At 36.7% G+C, this 23112-nt stretch overlaps 1 protein-coding gene across 1 annotated transcript in view; it reads left to right on the top strand.

The window, feature by feature from the left end:
- SYCP1 (synaptonemal complex protein 1) overlaps positions 1-23112 on the top strand; it is a 139172-nt gene that overhangs the window by 110251 nt on the left and 5809 nt on the right. Inside the window, exons 28-30 of the mRNA XM_059374336.1 lie at positions 8963-9019; positions 17069-17248; positions 21642-21785. Of these exons, the coding sequence (XP_059230319.1) occupies positions 8963-9019; positions 17069-17248; positions 21642-21785 (381 nt within the window). The remainder of the gene's footprint in view (positions 1-8962; positions 9020-17068; positions 17249-21641; positions 21786-23112) is intronic.

The raw sequence follows: 23112 nt of genomic DNA on the forward strand, positions 1-23112 counted from the left end.
CACCACCACAGGCCTCAGGGAGTCAAGCAGATGGAAGGTGAGAGTGGGGTCTCTCAGCTCCTACAACAGCTGGTCTAAGCCTGGACCCCACACCTGCACTCCATGCTTCCAAAAGGCCTGGAGGCAACCTCCGACCATAGCCACGGCTTCCACTGCCTCGGTCATGGGGATCTCTGGAGTTCGAAGCCCCCGGACTGGGGTCACCAACTTCAGAGACCCATCCATCAACACCATCACCTTGTCCTCCTCTACCTGGGTCACCTGTACCAGTTCCCTGTGCTCTGTTTGACAGGAGAAGTTCAAAAAGCCCATTCCTCTGGGTTCTGCCTTCTTCCACTAGGCACCCGCTCCATTCCCAAGCCCCAGGCTAATTCCCGCCAGCTGTACATTACATAGATCGTCTTTCTGTGTTTTATTATAGCTCATTGAACTTCCTTAAAACAACTATTTTGAATTCTTTATCAGGCAAATCACAGATTTCCATTTCTTTGGAGTTGGTTACTGAAAATTATTGTATTTCTCTGTGGTGTCATGTTGTTTTGATTTTTCATGTCTGGCATCACTGTCTTCACATTTGAAGGATGGTAATCTCTTCCAGTTTTTAATTGGTTACCTTCAGGAGAGAAGTATCTTCTGTCAACTCTGCTAGGGATTCTGAGGTTTTCTTGGATCTTTTCTATATCTATCTATATTTATTTATGTCTATGTCTATTTCTGTATCTCTGTATGCTTGCTCTACATTCCTTGTTTGCTCTTTAAGAGGAATTCTTAAGACCGTATGCTTTCTCTTGATGCTGCAGGTGGTGCTGGCAGCCTCCTCTTTGTTCTCCCTCGGTCTTTGTTGAATGATCAGGTTTGTATACTTCATATCAGTTCTGAAGCATTGGGCCAGCTTTCTTCACATGTTCACTAACCATCTTCAAAGGCTTATGCTTGCCACCTTAAGGGCATGTGCAGGTTGGCAATGGGGTATTACGTGTGTGGGTGAGCTGTTTGAAGCATTGAGGGAGTGCCCTTGGGCTAGTTGATCTTCAGGCAAGGTATCCCCAGAAGCTCTTGGGCAGTCTTCCCATGGAGTCCATGAAGTGATGAGGATATGTGTACCTTAAATACATTCTGAGCTTTTGTTGCTGTATTCCCAACCCCTTCTCACCTCTCAGTCATGTAATTCACTCTAGTATTCTGGATGGAGTGGGAAAGAAATGGGCCTCTTTGGCAGCATCCTGCACAACTGGGGAAGCTGGGGATCTCTCTTTTGCTCTCACTTTTTTCCCAAAGGAAAAATTGCTAGCTGAGAGATCTTTCTTGGCACCGAACTTAGGAGAGGGGGTAACAAGGGTAAAGTGAAACAGTTCCTGTTATCCTCTACAGTGTGTTCAATCTATGATTTTTTTGTTCCAGTGGTGTGCTAGAACTTCCATAAAGGTATTCTCATTTGAGGATGATGGTCAAAATCTGTTTTCTTGGTAGGGAGGATGGTAGAAAACTCCTTCCATTTTGCTGACATCACTTTTCCCCTTTTCCTAATGAAAGCATTTAGTACTATAAAATTTTCTCTCAGTACTGCTTTAGCTACATCCCACATGTTTTGATATGTTTTCATTCAGTTCTATAAAATTTTAAATTTCTTTATGACTTCTTTGACCCATAGATTATTTAGAAATATGTTTTTAAATTTTCACATATTCTAAGATTTTCCTGTAGTCTTTTTGTTACTGATTTTTAGTTTGATTCCATTATGATCAGAGAACACAATGTGTATGATTTTTGTATTAGTCTGTTTGGGTTACTATAACAAAAATACTATAGATTCAATAGGTTAAACAAATATTTATTTCTCACACTTCTGGAGGCTGTAAATCTGAGATCAGGATGCCATCATGGTCATGTTCTGGTCAGAGTTCATTTCCTGACTTCTAGACAGCTGCCTTTTGGCTGTGACCTCACATGGCTGAGAGAGAGAGAGCTCTAGTTTCTTCCTCTCCTCACAGGGACACTAATCCCATTGTGGAGACTCCACCTCCCTGACCTCATTCAAAATAAGTTACTTCCTAAAGACCCCATCTCCAAACACCATATCATAATAGGAATTAAGGCCCCAGTGTATGAATTTTGGGGGAACAGAAACGGTCGGTCCATTCTTTTAAATTTGTTGAGATTTGCTTTATGGCCTAGCATATTATCTGTCTTGGTGGATGATCCATGAGTGCTTGAAACAATTTTATATTCTACTATAGATAGAATAGAATTTTTGGAGTGTTCTATAAATGTCAGTTACAACCACTTAGTTGGTTGTATTGTTTAGATTATATATACTTTCTGCTGATTTTTCTGGTGAGAGAGTATTTCACTTATTGAAATGGAGGTGTTAATGTCCCCAACTTTGTCCATGTCCCTGCTCAGCTCTTTCATTTTCTTTTTTTTAGAGAGGGAGAGAGAGAATCTTAAGCAGGCTCCATGCCCAGTACAGAGTCCCATGCAGGGCTTAATCTCACTACCCTGAGATCATGACCTGAGGCAAAATCAAGAGTCATTTGTTTAACCTGCTGAACCACCCAGGCAATCCTCAACTCTGTCATTTAAAAAAACGTTTCACTGACAAAATTTATACACTTTTCAATCACCCATTTGAAGTGTACAATTTAACAGTTTCTAATATAGTTGTGCAAACCATCAAGGCTGTGTAATTTAGAATACATGTGTTACCCGCTCAAAGAAGTCCCATATGCGTCAGCAGTTATCCCTTCCTTTTTTTTTCCATCACCAGATTCAACAGCTCCAGGCTACCACGAATCTATTTTTGTCTCTATTGATTCACCTATTCTGGATATTTCACTTAAATGGAATCATATAATATATGGTCTTGTGACTGGCTTCTTTCACGTGACATTATGTTTTCAAGGTCCATTCACATCCTAGCATAGATCAATACTTTATTCCTTTTTATTGCTAAATAGTATACTATTGTATGGATTGTATGGATATGCTAGGGTTTTTTGTTTTTTCTTTTCTTCTTTTTTTTTTTTTAACCTTGTGTGATGTCTGTACTACACCGGGGCCCACCTGCACCCCTTTAGCCTGAGCCAGTCCTGTTGCCCAGTCGATCCCCAGTCACCTGGTAACAGGGTGAGTGCTTACCATGAATGAAGTCATGACTACAATTAGTCCCGACAATCCCACATTCTGCCTGCACACAGGGTAGGCCAGAAGGCCACGGCTGAGCAACCTTGCCCCCCCCAATACCGAGGGCCCATCCCCTAGCCCCTAACCCTTCAGTGCTTGCAGGGACGGCCTGCTCATTAACATACCCTCCAGAGGCTTCCTTTCTTACTTGTCTCACTACAACCACCCCCTCACCCTCCCGTCCTTCCCAGGGTCATTTCTTGAAAGAATATCTTGCATATTTGAATTCTGAGTCTGTAGGGCACCTGGGTGGCTCAGTAAAGTGTCTGCCTTCCATTCAGGTCATGATCCCAGGATCCTGGGATCAAGCCCTATATCGGGCTCCCTGCTCTGCTTGAAAGCCTGCTTCTCCCTCTCCCACTCCCCCTACTTATGTTTTTTCTTTCTTTCTCTCTCTCTCTCTCTCTCTCTCTCACTCTCTCTCTCTCTCCATCAAATAAATAAAATCTTTAAAAAAAAAAAAATTCTGAGTCTGCTTCTGAGGAAACCCAATGAAGACAGAAGTTAACTGCCAAAGTTTATCCAGCACTTTCTCTGTGTGTGCCAAGCACCCTGCTCAGTATTTCCCATGTCTTGACTCCTTTAATCCCATGACAGCCAGGGCCTGTGAGAAGGGACTGTTATCCTCTCCATTTCATAGACACAGAAACTGACTCAGAGCTTAGTCTTGATCCCATGACCCATCCTTCAGCCTGAAATCGATATACTAGGTTTTATTTATCCATTGATCAGTTGATGGAAATTTGGATTGTTTCCAGTTTGACTATTGTGAATATTTGTGTACAAATTTTGTGTGGGTATATTTTCATTTCTCTTGGTTATATATATAGAAATAGAATTGCTGGATAATATAATATTTCTGTGCTTAACATTTTAAGGTGCTACCAGACTGTTTTTCAAGCCAATTTTACCATTTTGGGTTCCTACTGTCAATGCATGAAAGTCCCAACTTCCACATCCTCAGAAACACTTTTTTGAATTATAGTCATTCTAGTCAGTGTGACATGGTATATCATTATTTTGATTTGTATTTCTTTAATGCCTAATGATTGTTGATTATATTTTCATGTGGTATTGCCCACTTGTATATCTTTTTTGGAGAAATGTATATCCAGATGCTTTTTGCCCATTTAAAAATTAGGTTGGTTTTTTTTATTTTTTTGAGTTCTAAGAATTCTTTATATATTCTTGATCAGTCCCTTATCTAAGATTTGCAAATGTTTTCTTTCATTCTGTGGATTGTCTTTTTATTTCTTGATGGTATTATTTGTAGCAGAGACTTTTTAATCTTGATGAAACTCAGTTTACCTAGATCCCCTCTATCTAGTTGGGAAAGTTCTTCTCAATTCCTAATTTGTTGAGTGTTTTTATTATAAAAGGGTGTTGGAATTTGCAAAATGCTTTTTCTGTGTATATTGAGGTGATTGTGTGTGGGTTTTTTTGTATTAATACACAATATTACAATAATAGATGATTTTCAGATGTTAAACCAATCTTACATTCTTGGGAAAATCTTACTTGGTTATGATATATAATAATTATATTTTGCTAGATTCAGTTTGCTAGTATTTTTTTGAGGATTTTTTTGCATCTGTATTCATAGAGATATTGGTCTGTAGTTTTCTTGTGATCTATTTATCCTCAGGCTTTGGGTCTTTTCACCAATTCAACGTGAAGCCTTAAACCCATATATTTATCTGAGAGGATAAGTTGGGTTATTCTTAAAATTGAAGTATAGTTGACATGCAATGTTACATTAGTTTCAGGTGTATAGCATAGAAATTCAGACAGCTGTTTGTGTTATGCTTACCCTAAGTGTAGCTACCATCTGTCATCATAAAATGCTATTATAGTATTACTGACTATATTTTCTATTCTTTACCTTTCACCCTGTGACTTATTCATTCCATAACTGGAAGCCTGTATCTCCTATTTTCCATCACCAATTTTGCCAGCCCCCCACCTATCTCCCCTCGGGTAACCATCAATTTGTTCTCTGTATTTATATGTCTGTTTCTGCTTTGTTTGTTCATTTGTTTTTTTAGATTCCACATATAAGTGAAATCATATGGCATGTGTCTTTCTCTTTCTGAGTTATTTCATTTAGGATAATATTCTCTAGGTCTGTTCATGGTGTTGCAAATGGCAAGATCTCTTTTTCATGGCTGAGTGATATCCTATTGCAAGTGTGTGTGTCTGTATATGTATATATGTGTGCTCTTACTTGCTTTTTGCCATTTTACCAATATCTCTTCAAGCTATATTTCCTTACCCAATTTTATGAGGGAAAAGATAAAACTATTATGATTTGGTATATTCTAATTACAGAGTGATAAGAGGGTACAAACATTCATATGTGTGGTTTTTGTTGTTGTTTTCAGTGAATCTCTTTTTGTGTTTTCTGCTCCTTCAGGGGAATCTTTTCTTTCTTGTTTTTTTTTTTTTCTTTGTTTGTTTTTTGAAACTCGTTTTTGACTTTGTTGTTAATATGTTCTATATATTGGCAAGGATAATTAGTACTTTATGGGCCTCATTGTATGCTTTCTTTGTCCAGACTAGAGAGACCAAAATGAAAAAATTTAGTCATTTTTTCTGAAACTTTCACTCTCTATCCATTTTCTAGGCCTCGTTTTTTTTTTTTTTTTTTTTTTTTTTTTTTTAGTTTAGAAGATTTTAATACACCAAATTTCTAAAATAATATTTTGGGGATGTAATCATTCCATTTTTTTAAAATATAATTTTTTATTTTTTATAAACATATATTTTTATCCCCAGGGGTACAGGTCTGTGAATCACCAGGTTTACATACTTCACAGCACTCACCAAAGCACATACCCTCCCCAATGTCCATAATCCCACCCCCTTCTCCCAAACCCCCTCCCCCCAGCAACCCTCAGTTTGTTTTGTGAGATTAAGAGTCACTTATGGTTTGTCTCCCTCCCAATCCCATCTTGTTTCATTTATTCTTCTTCTACCCACTTAAGCCTCCATGTTGTATCACCACTTCCTCATATCAGGGAGATCATATGATAGTTGTCTTTCTCTGCTTGACTTATTTCGCTAAGCATGATACGCTCTAGTTCCATCCACGTTGTTGCAAATGGCAAGATTTCATTTCTTTTGATGGCTGCATAGTATTCCATTGTGTATATATACCACATCTTCTTGATCCATTCATCTGTTGATGGACATCTAGGTTCTTTCCATAGTTTGGCTATTGTGGACATTGCTGCTATAAACATTCGGGTGCATGTGCCCCTTTGGATCACTACGTTTGTATCTTTAGGATAAATACCCGATAGTGCAATTGCTGGGTCATAGGGCAGTTCTATTTTCAACATTTTGAGGAACCTCCATGCTGTTTTCCAGAGTGGCTGCACCAGCTTGCATTCCCACCAACAGTGTAGGAGGGTTCCCCTTTCTCTGCATCCTCGCCAGCATCTGTCATTTCCTGACTTGTTGATTTTAGCCATTCTGACTGGTGTGAGGTGATATCTCATTGTGGTTTTGATTTGTATTTCCCTGATGCCGAGTGATATGGAGCACTTTTTCATGTGTCTGTTGGCCATCTGGATGTCTTCTTTGCAGAAATGTCTGTTCATGTCCTCTGCCCATTTCTTGATTGGATTATTTGTTCTTTGGGTGTTGAGTTTGCTAAGTTCTTTATAGATTCTGGACACTAGTCCTTTATCTGATATGTCGTTTGCAAATATCTTCTCCCATTCTGTCAGTTGTCTTTTGATTTTGTGGACTGTTTCCTTTGCTGTGCAAAAGCTTTTGATCTTGATGAAATCCCAATAGTTCATTTTTGCCCTTGCTTCCCTTGCCTTTGGCGTTGTTCCTAGGAAGATGTTGCTGCGGCTGAGGTCGAAGAGGTTGCTGCCTGTGTTCTCCTCAAGGATTTTGATGGATTCCTTTCGCACATTGAGGTCCTTCATCCATTTTGAGTCTATTTTTGTGTGTGGTGTAAGGAAATGGTCCAGTTTCATTTTTCTGCATGTGGCTGTCCAATTTTCCCAGCACCATTCATTGAAGAGGCTGTCTTTTTTCCATTGGACCTTCTTTCCTGCTTTGTCAAAGATTAGTTGACTGTAGAGTTGAGGGTCTATTTCTGGGCTTTCTATTCTGTTCCATTGATCTATGTGTCTGTTTTTGTGCCAGTACCATGCTGTCTTGATGATGACAGCTTTGTAATAGAGCTTGAAGTCCGGAATTGTGATGCCACCAACGTTGGCTTTCTTTTTCAATATCCCTTTGGCTATTCGAGGTCTTTTCTGGTTCCATATAAATTTTAGAATTATTTGTTCCATTTCTTTGAAAAAGATGGATGGTACTTTGATAGGAATTGCATTAAATGTGTAGATTGCTTTAGGTAGCATAGACATTTTCACAATATTTATTCTTCCAATCCAGGAGCATGGCACATTTTTCCATTTCTTTGTGTCTTCCTCAATTTCTTTCATGAGTACTTTATAGTTTTCTGAGTATAGATTTTGTGCCTCTTTGGTTATGTTTATTCCTAGGTATCTTATGGTTTTGGATGCAATTGTAAATGGGATTGACTCCTTAATTTCTCTTTCTTCTGTCTTGCTGTTGGTGTAGAGAAATGCAACTGATTTCTGTGCATTGATTTTATATCCTGACACTTTGCATCATAGACAGTAAAGGCAAGTCTGCTTAAAGTTCTGTGTATTGGAACTTCCCCTTCTGAGTCCTTTAAGGCTTCTAGGGGCTCTAACAATTCTGTTCTCTAGGTGACTCTCATATTAAAGGCAAAGTACATATTCTTTTCTACAGGCCAGAGTTAATTTTTCTTTTTTCTCTACTAAAGATATATATGCCCTCATCTCCAGCAAAAGTGATGTTTTCTCTCCTAAGTATTTTGTACTTATTGTACTTTCTTTCCCCCATCCTTATTTATTTCATGTTAAAAGTTTATTATTCAAAGTTCAACTAAAATGTACTTTTTCTCAATGCACAGAAAAATTAATATCTGCCTCTAAAAGCCCATAATATTCTGGATCTCTTTATTCTTCACAGTTAATTACAGTTAATTACTTGTATGTATTCCTTAGTTTATAATCTGATCCATCTACTTCATTTTACAAATGAGAAAGTTGATTCAGAGTTTTAAAAGACTTACCCAAGATTCCACAGATATATACTGGTCAGATCAGCATTTTATTTTATTTTTTTTAAGATTTTATTTATTTATTCAACAGAGATCACAAGCAGGCAGAGAGGCAGGCAGAGAAAGAGAGGAGGAAGCAGGCTCCCCACTGAGCAGAAACCCAATGTGGGGTTCCATCCCAGGACCCTAAGATCATGACCCGAGCCAAAGGCAGAGGCCTTAACCCCCTGAGCCACCCAGGCGCCCCTAGATCAAAATTTTTAATTAATTTTTTATTTTTTATAAACATATATTTTTATCCCCAGGGGTACAGGTCTGTGAATCACCAGGCTTACACACTTCACAGCACTCACCAAAGCACATACCCTCCCCAATGTCCATAATCCCACCCCCTTCTCCCAAACCCCCTCCCCTCAGCAACCCTCAGTTTGTTTTGTGAGATTAAGAGTCACTTATGGTTTGTCTCCAATCAAAACTAAATAACAAGCTCTGTAGAAAGAAACTAATTTATTTTTCTTTTTTTTTTCTTTTCATTATTTTATAAGATTTAGAGTTTAGTATTCTTTGTTAATACTTCTTAGAAGTATTTTGATAATAGCATTAATTTTTGATAATAGTAACTACATTGTGTACATTCATTTTTAATAGGAAAAACTCAAAAGAGAGGCAAAAGAAAACATTGTTACTCTTGAAAAAAAAGATAAGGTAAGAGATTTATATAATTCTCCTGGTTTTTCTTTATAACCAAACTTGTTTTCTGACATATACCTGGAAAATTTTTTGGCTCATAAATAAGTAAGGAGCATTTGATATTCATTTCCAAATATAGAATGTGTTCATATTATGAAAATAGATATCCCATATTCTTATGGAGTTGTTTTGAGTCATGTATAATTCCAACAAAATATGCCCATTATTTATTTGTTTTCAAGTAGATTAGTAAATGACATATTTTATCTGAGGTTATGGATATATAAATTAATGAGAGAACAATAAAAGAAATAAATTTAAATAGGCTTCTATTTTCTATACTTTATTTCAACAGTATTGAAATAATATCATAAGCCTTATATGTCATAATTATTAGGTTTATCAAATGTTTCTGAATTGGGCAATTTACTTCTTTATTTTTTTTAAGATTTATTTATTTATTTGACAGAGAGATCACAAGTAGGCACACAGAGGGCGGGGTGGGGGTGGGGAAGCAAGCTCCCACTGAGCAGAGAGCCTGATGTGTGAGACTCGATCCCAGGACTTGGGATCATGACCTGAGCTGAAGGCAGAGGCTTAACCCACTGAGCCACCTAGGTGCCTGGGCAAGTTACTTCTTTATGCCTTAGCTTGCTCATCTGTAAAGGGGTAATGAATAGTATCTGTTTTTTAAAATTGTTAAAAGGATTAAATGAACTAATATTTGTAAGGCATTTATATATAAATAGTGCTTGGCATGTAGGAAATGCCATATAACTTTTTAAAAAATACAATGATGTGCACTAAATAATGTATAGAATTATTGAATCATTATATTGTACACCTGAAACAAATATAATACTATATGTCAACTTTACCTCAATTAAAAAAAATAAAAGTACAACAGAAAATCATGAATATTATGTATACAGTCTTACCTTGATCTTGTGGGTTCAGTTTCAGACCAATGCAGCAAAGTGAATATCACAATAAAGCAAGCCAAATTAATTTTTGGTTTCCCAGTGCATATAAAAGTTATATGTATACTGTATTGTAGTTGTTGAGTGTGCAATAGCATTATGTCTAAAAAATAATGTTCATACCTTAATTTAAAAATACTATATTTTAAAAAAATTTTATTTTTTCAGTGTTCCAAGATTAATTTTTTATGCACCACACCCAGTGCTCCATGCCTTCCTTAATACCCACCACCAGGCTTTCCCAACCCACCCATCCCACTCCCCTCCAAAACCTTCAGTTTATTTCTCAGAGTCCACAGTCTCTCATGGTTTGTCTCCTCCTCCAATTTCCCCCAACTCACTTCTTCTCTCCTTCACCCAATGTCCTCTGTGTTATTCCTTATGCTCCACAAGTAAGTGAAACCATATGATAATTGACTCTCTCTGCTTGATTTATTTCACCCAGCATAATCTCTTCCAGTCCCATCCATGTTGACGCAAAAGTTGGGTACTCATCCTTTCTGATGGAGGCATAATACTCCATAGTATACACCATATCTTCTTTGCCATCCCTCTGTTGAAGGGCATCTTGGTTCTTTCCACAGTTTGGTGACTGTGGCCATTGCTGCTGTGAACATTGGGGTACAGATGGCCCTTCTTTTCACTATGCCTGCTCTTTGGTGTAAATGCCCAGTAGTAAAATTGCAGGGTCATAGGGTAGCTCTATTTTTAATTTTTTGAGGAATCTCCACACTGTTTTCCAAAGTGGCTGCATCAACTTGCATTTCCACCAACAGTGTAAGAGGGTTCCCCTTTCTCCACAACCTCTCCAACATTTGTTGTTTGCTGTCTTGTCAATTTTTGCCGTTCTGACTCATGTAAGGTGATACCTTAATATGGTTTTGATTTGAATTTCTCTGATGGCTAATGATGATGAACATTTTTTCATGTGTCTGCTAGCCATTTGTATGTCTTCTGGAGAAGTGTCTGTTCATGTCTTCTGCCCATTTTTTGGATGTGATTTTCTGTTTTTTGATTGTTGAGTTTGAGGAGTTCTTTATAGATCTTGGATATGAGCCCTTTGTCTGTAGTGTTGTTTGAAAATATCTTCTCCCATTCCGTGGGTTGCCTCTTTGTTTTGTTGACGGTTTCCTTTGCTGTGCAGAAGCTTTTGATCTTGAAGTCCCAAAAGTTCATTTTCACTTTTGTTTCCTTTGCCTTTGGAGACATGTCTTGAAAGAAGTTGCTGTGGCCGATGTTGGAGGTTATTGCCTATGTTCTCCTCTAGGCTTTTGATAGATTCCTGCCTCACAGTGAGATCTTTTATTCATTTCGAGTTTATCTTTGTGTATGGTGTAAGAGAATGGTAGAGTTTCATTCTTCTATATATAGCTGTCCAATTTTCCCAGCACCATTTATTAAAGAGACTGTCTCTTTTCCACGGTATATTTTTTCCTGCTTTGTCAAAGATTAGTTGACCATAGAGTTGTGGGCCCATATCTGGGCTCTCTATTCTGTTCCATTGCTCTATGTGTCTGTTTTTGTGCCAGTACCATGCTGTCTTGGTGATCACAGCTTTGTAGTAAAGCTTAAAATCAGGCAACATTATGCCCCCAGTTTTGTTTTTCTTTTTCAGCATTTCCTTAGCAATTCGGGGTCTCTTCTGGTTCCACGCAAACTTTAGGATTGTTTGTTCCAGCACTTTGAAAAATGCTGGTAGAATTTTGATTGGGATGGTATTGAAAGTATAGATTGCTCTAGGCAGTATAAACATTTTAACAATCTTTATTCTTCCGATCCATGAGCATGGAATGCTTTTCCTTCTTTTTGTGTCTTCTTCAGTTTTTTTCATGAGTTTTCTGTAGTTCCTTGAGTATAGATCCTTTACCTCTTTGGTAAAGTTTACTCCCAGGTATCTTACAGTTCTTGGTGCTCTAATAAATGGAATCGATTCTCTAATTTCCCTTTCTGTATTTTCATTGTTAGTGTATAAGAAAGCAACTGATATCTGTACACTGATTTTTGTATCCTGCCACATTACTGAATTGCTGTGTGAGTTCTAGTAGTTTAGAGGTGGAGTCTTGGTTTTCCATATAAAGTATCATGCTGGCTAAACTGAACATAGTAAAAAAATGGAAAAAGAAATAAAATCTTAAAATAAAAATACTGTATTACTTAAAAATGCTGACCATCATGTGAGCTTTCTATAAGTTGAAATCTTTTTGTTGGTGGAGCATCTTGCCTTCGTATTAATAGCTATTGACTGATCAAGGGTGATGGTTACTGAAAGTTGGGATGACCTTGACAACTTTGTAAAATAAGACAACATGAAGTTTGCTTCATTGACTGTTCCTTTCAAGAAAGATTCCTCTGTAGCAGGGGTTGCTGTTTGATAGCATTTTTCCTACAGTAGAACTTCTTTCAAAATTAGAGTAAGTCCTCTCAAATGCTGCTGTTGATTTATCAATTAAATTTATATAATATTCTAAATCCTCTGCTGCCATTTCAGCAATCTTCACAGCATCTTTACCAGGAGTAGGTTTCATTTCAAGAAACCACTTCTTTTTGCTGATCCCTAGGAAGCAACTCCTCACTTATTTTATCATGAGATTGCAGCCATTAAGTCACATCTTCAGGCTCCACTTTTAATTCCAGTTTTCTTGCTGTTCCCACCACATCTGCAGCTATTTCTGTCAGGAAGTCTTGAACCCCTTATATATAATCATCTATGAGGGCTGAAATCAGCTTCTGCCAAATTCCTGTTAGTATTGATATTTAACCTCTTCCTATGAATCACAAATATTCTTTTTTTTTTTTAAAGATTTTATTTATTTTTTGAGAGAGAGACACAGTGAGAGAGGGAACACAAGCAGGGAGAGTGGGAGAGGAAGTAGGCTCCCTGCCAAGCAGGAGCCCGATGTGGGGCTTGATCCCAGGACCCTGGGATCATGACCAGCCGAAGGCAGATGCTTAACAACTGAGCCCCCCATGTGCTTGAATCACAAATATTCTTAATGGCATCTAGATTGGTGACTCTATTCCAGAAGGTTTTCAATTTACTTTTCCCATATCCATCAATAGAATCACTATCTATGGCATCTATAGTCTTATAAAATGTATTTCTTAAATAATAAGACTTGAAAGAATGATTCCTTGATCCATGGGGTGCAGAATGATGTTGTGTTAGCAGGTATCAAAACGTTAATCTTGTATGTCTCCATCAGAACTATTGGGTAACCAGATGAGCAATATCTTGAAAGGAATCTTGTCTGAGCAGTAGGTCTTAATGGTAGGCTTAAAATATTTAGTTAAACCATACTGCAATCAGATATACTATCATCCGGGTTTTGTTTTTCTATTTATAGAGCATAGGCAAGTAGATTTAGCATAATTCTTAAAGGGCCCTAGGAATTTCACAATCATTAATGAGCATTGGCTTCAGCTTAAGTCACCAACTGCATTAATCCCTAATAAGGGAGTGAGCCTGTCCTTTGAAACATTTTAGGCAAGCATTGACTTCTCTGTACATATGAAGGTCCTAGATGGCATCATCTTCCAATATATGGCTATTTTCCCTAGCTTGAAACTCTCTTGTTTAGTGTAGACACCTTCAGTACTTAATTAGCTAAATCTTCTGGATAACTTCAGTATCTTCTATATTAACACTTGCTGCTTTTAACTTGTACTTTTTTTTTTTAAAAGATTTTTATTTATTTATTTGACAGAGGGATCACAAGTAGGCAGAGAGGCAGGCAGAGAGAGAGGGGGAAGCAGGCTCCCTGCTGAGCAAAGAGCCCAATGTGGGGCTCGATCCCAGGACCCTGAGATCATGAACTGAGCCGAAAACAGAGGCTTAACCCACTGAGCCACCCAGGCGCCCCTGCTTTGTGTTTTTGTTTTTGTTTTGTTTTGTTTTGTTTTGAAGACTTTATATATTTGAGAGAGAGAGAGAGTGAGTGAGTGAGAGAGCATGAGTCGTAGGGGAGGGGGAGACAGAGGCAAAGGGAGAGGGAGAAGCAGACTCCTTTCTGAGCAGGGTGCCTGACTAGGGAGGGGCTGGATCCTAGGATCCTGGGATAATGACTAACACCCAGGTACCCCTTATCTTGCACTTTTTTGTTATGGAGATGGCTTCTTTCCTTAAATCTCATGAATGAACCTCTGCTAGTTTCAGACTTTTCTTCTGTAGCTTCCTCACCTCTCTTCACCTTCATAGAATTGATGAGTTAGAGCCTTGCTCTGGATTAGGTTTTGGCTTAAGGTAGTATTTTGACTGGTTTGAGCTTTTACACAGACCACTAAAACTTTCTCCATATACATAAAGGCTGTTTCACTTTCTTATCATTTGTGTGCTCACTAAAAGTCTCACTTTTAGTATCCTTCAAGAACTTTTCCTTTGCATTCAGAACTTGGCTAAGTGGTTGGTGCAAGAGGCTTAACTTTCGGTCTATCTCGGCTTTCAATATGACTTCCTTTCTCTAACCTCAGTCGTTTCTAGCTTTTGATTTAAAGTGAGAGACAGGTGACTCCCTTTTTCACTTGGACACATAGAAGCCATTGTAGTTTTTGACTAGCCTAATTTCAGTTTTGTTTTGTTTCAGGGAATAGGGAGGCTCAAGGACAGGGAGAGAGATGGGGAATAGTAGGCCAGTGGAGCAGTCAGCACACACAGCTTTTAAGTTAAGTTTTCCGTCTTATATGGATGTGGTTCATGGTGTTCCCAAACAATTATAATAGTAACATTGAAGATCACCAAATCCCAGATTTCTGTAACAAATAATAATAATGAAGAAATTTGAAATATTTAGAATTACCAAGATGTGATACAAAGTGACACAAGTGACACTAAGTGAGCAAATGCTGTTGGAAAAATGGTGCTGATAGACTTGCCTGGGTCAGAGTTGCCACAGGCCTTCCATTTTGCAAAAAAAAAAAAAAAAAAAAAAAAAAAAACCACCAAAAGCACAGCATCTATGAAGTGCAACAAAGTGAAGTGCAATGAAATGAGATCTGCTTGTATATGCATCACTGGAAATGTAACATTCAGAAAGAATGTGACTGGTAGGAAAGTACATACATTTCCATGACTTATCATGAAGAGGTTTATTTCAGCATTCTAGAATGGGGGTGCATTTTCTTTCAAGCTGCTATTCTATCAGTAAAGTGTTAAATTCCCAGGTTTGGCCACAAGGTGGTGTAGTTGTCATTCTGAGTTCTTTCAGGAGGGAAAAATTTTTCCATGAAAACAGTTACATTTTGGAGATTCTGAGAATGACTGATGAATTCAGAGAGAAAAAAATTGTTTTCATCAAAACTGTGTTATCACCTATGACAGAAATATATAGGAATGAGGATACAGAAATACCACTGTGTGAAAAAATGCTACCAAAACTTCTATCTGCTGGAAAGAGGATTATGAAGTGAGATCACTAGAACTGGGCAGAAACCTACAAATATCTCATTTAGTCCCTTGAATATATAGTCGGATAAATTTGAGCCTAGAGGTACTTAGAGATTACTTAATGCCTCCCAGCCAAGATAGTTTAAGATTCAGGAGAAAAGAGCATATTACCTGACTCCTGGTCCAATGGATATGTGTGTGTGTGTGTGTGTGTGTGTGTGTGTATACACACACACATATAAATATATATAAATACATATATATTTAACACACATATACATATATCTGTATTTAACACACAATGTTACATAAGTTCATGTGTGCAACATAGTGATTCACCAATTTTGTACATTATGCTGTGTTCGTCACAAGTACAGCTACCATCTGTCCTGTTACACTGCTATTACAATATCATTGACTGTTTTCCTTATGCTTGCCTTTTATTCCCATGATTTATTCATTCCCTGACTGTATCTCCCACTTGCCTTTATCTGTTTTGCCCATCCTCCACATATCTGACAACCATCAGTTCTGTGCATTTATAGGTCTGATTCTGTTTTTGTTTATTCACTTACCATTTTTTTAATTCCATGTGAGTGAAATCATATGGTATTTGTCTTTCTCAGTCTAATTTATTTCACTTAGTATAATACCTTCTAGGTCCATCCATGGTTATGGCACAATCTCAGCCTTTTTTATAGTTGTGTAATATTCTTCCATGTGTGTGTATACCACATCTACCTTTATCTATTCACCCATCAGTCCAGTGTTTTTATAGCGCATATGCTCATATCTTAATACCACATCCTATATGCTCCTAACTTAAATTTACTGCAGATTTAACCACTGAACTTTTGAGAATAGCTCTGTTGTGTGTGCGTGTGTGCGTGTGTGCATGTACACACTCCATTTTTTTCTTGTAATTGCTGTGATTGTATTCATGAAGATGGTGGTGATCAAAGAAAGTGATAAAATTAGAAAGCACCTAACACAATTCCACTAAAGCAGTTATTATGAACTTACACTAGAAAGATAGGTCAGGTGCTAAAGGGAAGATACATATAAAGGTATAGAGAAAGAAAATGGAAGAAATTAAGTTGAAATAACTTCAAAGTATTTAGAGTAAATTTGTAATTTATCTTCAGAATTGAAGAAAATATTTATTTTTTTCCTCCTGGAAATTTTTTCTGGTTCTCTACTTTTGTGATTTTTCTTCCCTATATTCCTTTCTTTCTTTTCTTTCTTTCTTTCTTTCTTTTTTTTTGTGGGGAATAAGGCTCATGGATAGGAAAGGCTGATATTTTTATAGATGAGAGAGATGAAATATGAAAGCATAAAAGAGAATGGATAGAAATGAGAATAAACTGACCTGTAGCTTTTAGGCTATTGTAATGAACCACAAAGAAAGGCTCTTTGCCACCAGGAATAGAGATTTTTTTCTTCAGCAAATCCTCAACTTTGGGTCATTTAAAGAGTTGAGACATTTTATTTCTTTTCATAGCAGCTCTCTGAAGACAGGCAGATAGCATTTTCATCTTCAATGGGAAAATAAAGTGACAAAATAAGGATAATTTATTCAAAGTTATCCAATTAATAGTAAATTTGAGGATACATTCTAGTTTATTCCAGTGTTATTTCAACTAATTGCTGCACTTTAAAATGACATGTAGTGATGATTTTATTCCCTTTTGTTGTTCAATATAGAAAATACAGACACCTTTACTGGAAACACATGAAACTCATTATTGGAAATTTGATTCTAAAACTGCTCCTTCACAAAATATATCTCGAAACTTCACATCAGTTGACCATGGCAAATCCAAAGATAAAAGAGACTGTCTGTGGACACCTGCCAAAAGTACTTTATCTACACCATTACCAAAGGTTGGTTGCTAAAATTTCTCAGAAAGTCATAATTTTTAAGTTAAAAAAGAAGTTTTTGGTATCATATATATCTGGTATCATACATTTAAATAAAAAATAAATTCATTTTTTGTGATACCAGCATGAAATTGTTATTTTTTAAAAATATCATTATCCACAACTTAATAATATTTGGGGCAGATTCCATAATTTTCTGTCATTCACCAGATGGCATTCCCTGATGTGGGTGATTTGATTCTGACTTAACATTTTTCAGTATCACCCCAGTTATTTCCTTTTGCTGTATACTTTTACATCATCTTGTTGCCGGTCTTTTACTTGCAGTCGGCCCTCAGTGTGTCAGGTGACAACAGCAAGATGGCTCAGTTACTATCTTTCACATGTTCACTTAATCCATGGGGAATTCATTCAACCTTTCCATGCTAAATAGCAGTATAGAATGCTACATTTCTGACCCCACATCCTACCATCTATCTCTATCTAATTTCTTTTTACTCTAAACTATCCAGTCAGACACAAAGACGAAATCTCTTCCTAAGTTTATATCTAGCAAGGGAATGAGATGCCAATCCTTCTTGAAGGCACCCCTATTTTTTGTTAGACTACTGTTGAGTTGTCTGCTCACCTGCCTTAGAAATTGAAAGAAAAAATATTTCGACCTCTCTCTATGCTGAAATTTTATGCCTTCCCCTTCCAGTTTCCTTAAAATAACTGGGAAGAAAGGAGGTGTTTGGTGATTGTAGGGCCAGTTTAACCACTTTTTAATAAGCCCTAGAGAAGGATCTGGCTTTAATCATAGGTTGCTTTCTTTAGAATATGGGCTACTAGCATTTTTTTTCTGCAGCTTTGTGCCCCAGTTGACAATTCCAGAGCAAAAGGAAGAGTCTCTCTCACATCCTGCTACATATGCAATATTATCCACACCATGGAAGTTATGAAAATTAGTAAACTACATAGCTTAGAGAGGTTTTTACATAAAATTATTTTGTTGTATTTATATTATTCAGAGTGTGAAGTGATCTTCATATAGAATGAACTTAATTTTAAAAACTTTATATTGAAATATATGCAAGAAAAATGCACAGATATTAATTATGCAACTTGATGATTCTTTACACACTAAACATAACTTTGTAATCAGCACTCAGATTAAAGCACAGAATCTTACTATCACCTCTGAAGATTTTCCTGCCCCCTTTTTAGTCACTGGCTTCTCCTCCGAGGCCATATATTGTCCCAACTCTAACATTAGCTGTACCTGTTTTTGTATTTTCTCTTTTCCCTGTTTTCGCATTTTTTATAAATAGAATCATTATTTTTATTTTGACTTTTCCTACTTAATATTATGTTTGTTAGACTCATCCATATTGTTGCTTGAAGTTTTAGATTTTTGGTTTATATTTCTATATGGTATTCCATTGTGTGATATACCACAGTTTATTTATCTATTGTATTATTAGTTGACTTTTGGGTGGTTTCCAGACTATGCTTTCATGCATAGTCTTGCTATAAAAATTCTGGTATTTGACCTGTATGCATTTTGGTTGGGTATGTCTTTGAGAATGAAATTGCTGGGTTATAGGGTTATGTATACTATGTTCCATCTTAATAGATACTGACTGAGTTTGTATTTTTTTTTTTTACTGTGATATAAAACATGTGGGGTTCCCCCCCACCATACCAGTTCTCTGATTCTTTAGACGCCAGTTAGTTGTCCTACGGTTTGATTAGATTCTGACACAGGTTAGACCCCACAGGTTAAGGGCTCACTCCCACAAGACTGCTTTCACTTCAGACACTAGTTACAGTCCTGGTTTGCCCCTTGTACTACTGAACAACTGGCTCTAAATTGGGGGTCCTCATAACCTCCCTCCTCATGTTTTCTAATTTGCTAGAATGATTCTTAGAACTTAGAAGATTCTTTTGCTTACTATTACCAGTTTATTATAAAGGGTACAACTCAAGAACAGCCAAAAGATGAATAGGACAAAGTGTGAGGGAAGGGGTACAGAACTTCCATGTCTTCTTCAAGAGTGCCACACTTCCAGTACCTCTGTGTGTTTGCCAACATGGAAACTCTCAGAACCCCATCAGTTAGGGGTTTTTATGGAGGTTTCATTACCTAGCATGACTGATTACATCATTGGCCATTGATGTTTAATTCACTCTCCATCCCCTCTCCTCTCCCAGGATCCTGGTTAAAGGGTGTAGCTGATTTACAAACTTCTAATCAAGCCTTGGTTTTTCTGGTTACTAGCCACCATCCTCAAGTTATCTAGGAGCCCTTTCCTGTCAGTTATTTCATTAGTGTTAACTTTGGTCCAGTTGAAAGGAGCTTATTTTGAATAATGAAAGACTCCTATCACATTACTGGGGACAAAGACTGAATATTGTACCAAAAGATGCTCTGATCACCCCAGTCACTCAGGAAATTACATGGCTTTTAAAAGTTCTGTGTCAGGAACTAGGGACAAAGACTAAATATATATTTCTTATTGTATCACACTGCCAATCATGTTTTTCAAAAAAATCATTACATAAATTTATATCCTAGCTGGCAGTGAATGAGAAGTCTAGTTGCTCCACATCCTTGCCATTACATGGTATTTTATATCTTTTTGATTTTAGCCATTCTCATAGGTGTGGTGACCTTACTTTTTTAGAAAGAACTTCTTTTTTACCATAATTTTAGATTTATAGAAAAGTCGCAAAGTTAGTACATAGAATTCATTTACGTCTATCACCCGGTTTTCTACATTGTTAACATCTTACATTACCATGTACATTTGTCAAAACTAGAAAACATACATTGGTACATTACTGTTAACTTTAGATTTTATTTTATTTTGCCATTAATGTCAGCTTTTCAAAGCCCTTATGGATGTCTCATTTCCTACATGTTTGAAGTTCTTTTTTTTTAATTAATTATTTTTATTAACATATAATGTATTATTTGCCTCAGGGATACAGGTTTGTGAATTGTCAGGCTTCCACACTTCACAGCACTCACCATAGCACATATCTTCCTCAATGTCCATAACCCAACCACCCTCTCCACATAAACCCCTCCCCCCAGCAACCCTCAGTTTGTTTTGTGAGATTTAGAGTCTCTTATGGTTTTTCTCCCTCCCGATCTCATCTTGTTTCATTAGTCTGTCATTTGCCCTGTCATTTGCCCAGCTCCATTGCCTCATGAAACTGCAAAGTTCAAATGCTTGCTTATGATTGTTTTGACAAATGCTATGCTGTACTTCATAAAGGGAGAAAGTTTTTGTAATAATAAGCTCTAAGTCAGGTTAAATACAGTCAGCCTTGTAAGTGAGGTCTTTCAGAGAACCACTAGACAAGTTAAAATGACAGCTTTTGGGGAATAAAGCTTTGGAAGAGCTCTCAGTTCTGTTCTGTGCTATCTAATGGCTCTCAGACTAGATAAAGAGTGTGGGATATTATTTTTTTAAGGGTAACAGAGGGCGGGGGCTGGGATGAAGAAAAGTTAAAAAACCACAAAGCTTGCTATTGTTACAGACGTTTGGCCATTAAAAAAAGATAAGCACTACAGTTTATGGCAAGCTTTTGGTTAATTTCCGGAGTTCTCAAAAAGCTGACTTTGACCATTTTACAGTATTTTTATTGCTTCATGGAAGAGCAGATTTTTGGAATACCTTGCTTTGCCATTTTTGCAGATGTTACTGACTTAACTTTTTAAAGATACTTTAAAAAATTATAAAGCTTACAGGGTAATATGGAATACTAAACATTGACTAATGTGAATTACTTTATGAACAAAATATAAGCATACCTATTTTCTCATAAATCAGTAAGTATTTCTTTAGAAAGAGCAAAGCTCATTCAGGTCTTTGGTCTTGTTTATTGGTAGAAAAATTAAAGTCCCTCTTTCCTTAAGATTGTTGACTGCTGATGCTAGAGAGTCTCTCTCCCCCCACTCTCTCCTGCCATTATTTTCTTCAGTAAGTTGAAGGGAAGGGGGAAAAAAAAGTCTCCTGTTATAAATTGTTTGAAGAGGGGCACCTGGGTGGCTCAGTGGGTTAAGTCTCTGCCTTTGGCTCAGGTCATGATCTCAGGGTCCTGGGATAGAGTCCTGCATCGGGCTCTCTGCTCAGCAGGGAGCCTGCTTCCTCCTCTCTCTCTGCCCGCCTCTCTGCCTACTTGTGATCTCTATCTGTCAAATAAATAAATAAAATCTTAAAAAAATAATTTTTGTGAAGAAATTAGAAGTTTTAGTATCAAAAATATCTGAATGAAATTCTTATTAAAAATTTCTATGTACATCCCACTGATAATGGAGAGTTATTGATTACTAAAGATTCAACTTGAGTTACTAACAGTATTGGGTTTTTTGATAAGATAATACATCGTTTTCCTTTTTGGATAGGCATATACTGTGAAGACGCCAACGAAACTAAAAATTCAGCAAAGAGAAAACAAGAATGTACCCACGGAAGAAAGTAATAAAAAGAGAAAAATGTTCTTTGAGTTTGATATCAATTCGGATAGCTCAGAAACGACTGATCTCTTGGTAAAAATACTACAAATCAGTTTTTATTGTTTACATTATTATTTTTACACATTTTTGATGTATTTGTATAATATATACACATAGTATCTACTATTGCAATACTAAAATATAGAACTCTATAACACAGAACCCTATGCTTTTGCAGCGTTTTGGAGAAACAGGGTTTAAATAATCTAACTTCAGAAACCATGGCATTTTCAAATACTTCATGTAACGTAGTTGGCACATGAGATAATTAAACCATTTTGTTTTCCAGCAGATTGTTATAAAGGAGTTTTGTACCACATACTCTTCTTTTTTCTTTCTTTCTTTTTCTTTTTTCTTTCCTTCTTTTTCTTTCTTTTTTTTAAGAAAGGTTAGGTAGATCTTGCTATGACCAAATTTTAGGGCCCCTCTTGATTTTGCATATTATACCTCTTCCTAATTTTATACCACTTACTGGTTGAAATCTGTATAAATGTATTAGTTGACCAGTATAGCATTTTTATCATTCTTAAAGAGTTAATGTATTAAAGATGAGTTGTTTAAAGAAGATATTACCCCTAGCAGTTTGTATTACTAGTTATTCCCTCCCGTGAGTGTATCCACACCTACCAGTATTTTCTTGTCATAATATTTATTGAGAATGAATTTAGATCACTTAATTTAAAAAGAAACCTCATCACACAAAATGAAGCAATATACCAAAGATTCTTAATTACAAAATTCCAGTTAAAGGTGCTAGTTTGTTTCATTATTGCCACTTTTAACTTTTGAGATCCTTCAAGCTTTTGAAGCTGCTTTGGAACCCTCTATTTTCATTTGTTCTGGAATAATGAGTACTTGAAGTCTTAAACCCTAATTATTGAAGTTAACTTATAGAATCCTTAAGTGCCTCTTTGTTTTATAGATGATGATTAACATTTTAATGATAAAAACTGTGAGCCAAGCACCATTGCAAAGATTATATAGGTATTTCTTAGAATAATCCCATATTAGAAGTATATACAGGGCTGTTTTCATTTTACAGATGAGAAAACTGAATCATATAGGTACCTTGCCCAAGATTACATAGCTAGTAAGGCATGTAGCCAAAATTTGAACACAGTTTAGCTCCATAGCCTATGTAAGTTGTTATACATAGTAACTGCCAACTCAAACTGAAGTCCAGATACATAAAAATGTAAGGAGAATTAGTAGAAAGATTATGGAACCCATACTGTTTTTCTAGCTGTGTGAATTTAAGCTAGTTTAACTGAGATTCAGAATGATTCATGATTTCATTTTTAAAAGGAGCATCACAGCTTTGTAACACAATAGGCATACTACAGTAGTCTAGAAGTATGCA

The sequence above is a fragment of the Mustela nigripes genome, chromosome 14, assembly GCF_022355385.1.
Source record: "Mustela nigripes isolate SB6536 chromosome 14, MUSNIG.SB6536, whole genome shotgun sequence".
NCBI classification, from domain to species: domain Eukaryota; kingdom Metazoa; phylum Chordata; class Mammalia; order Carnivora; family Mustelidae; genus Mustela; species Mustela nigripes.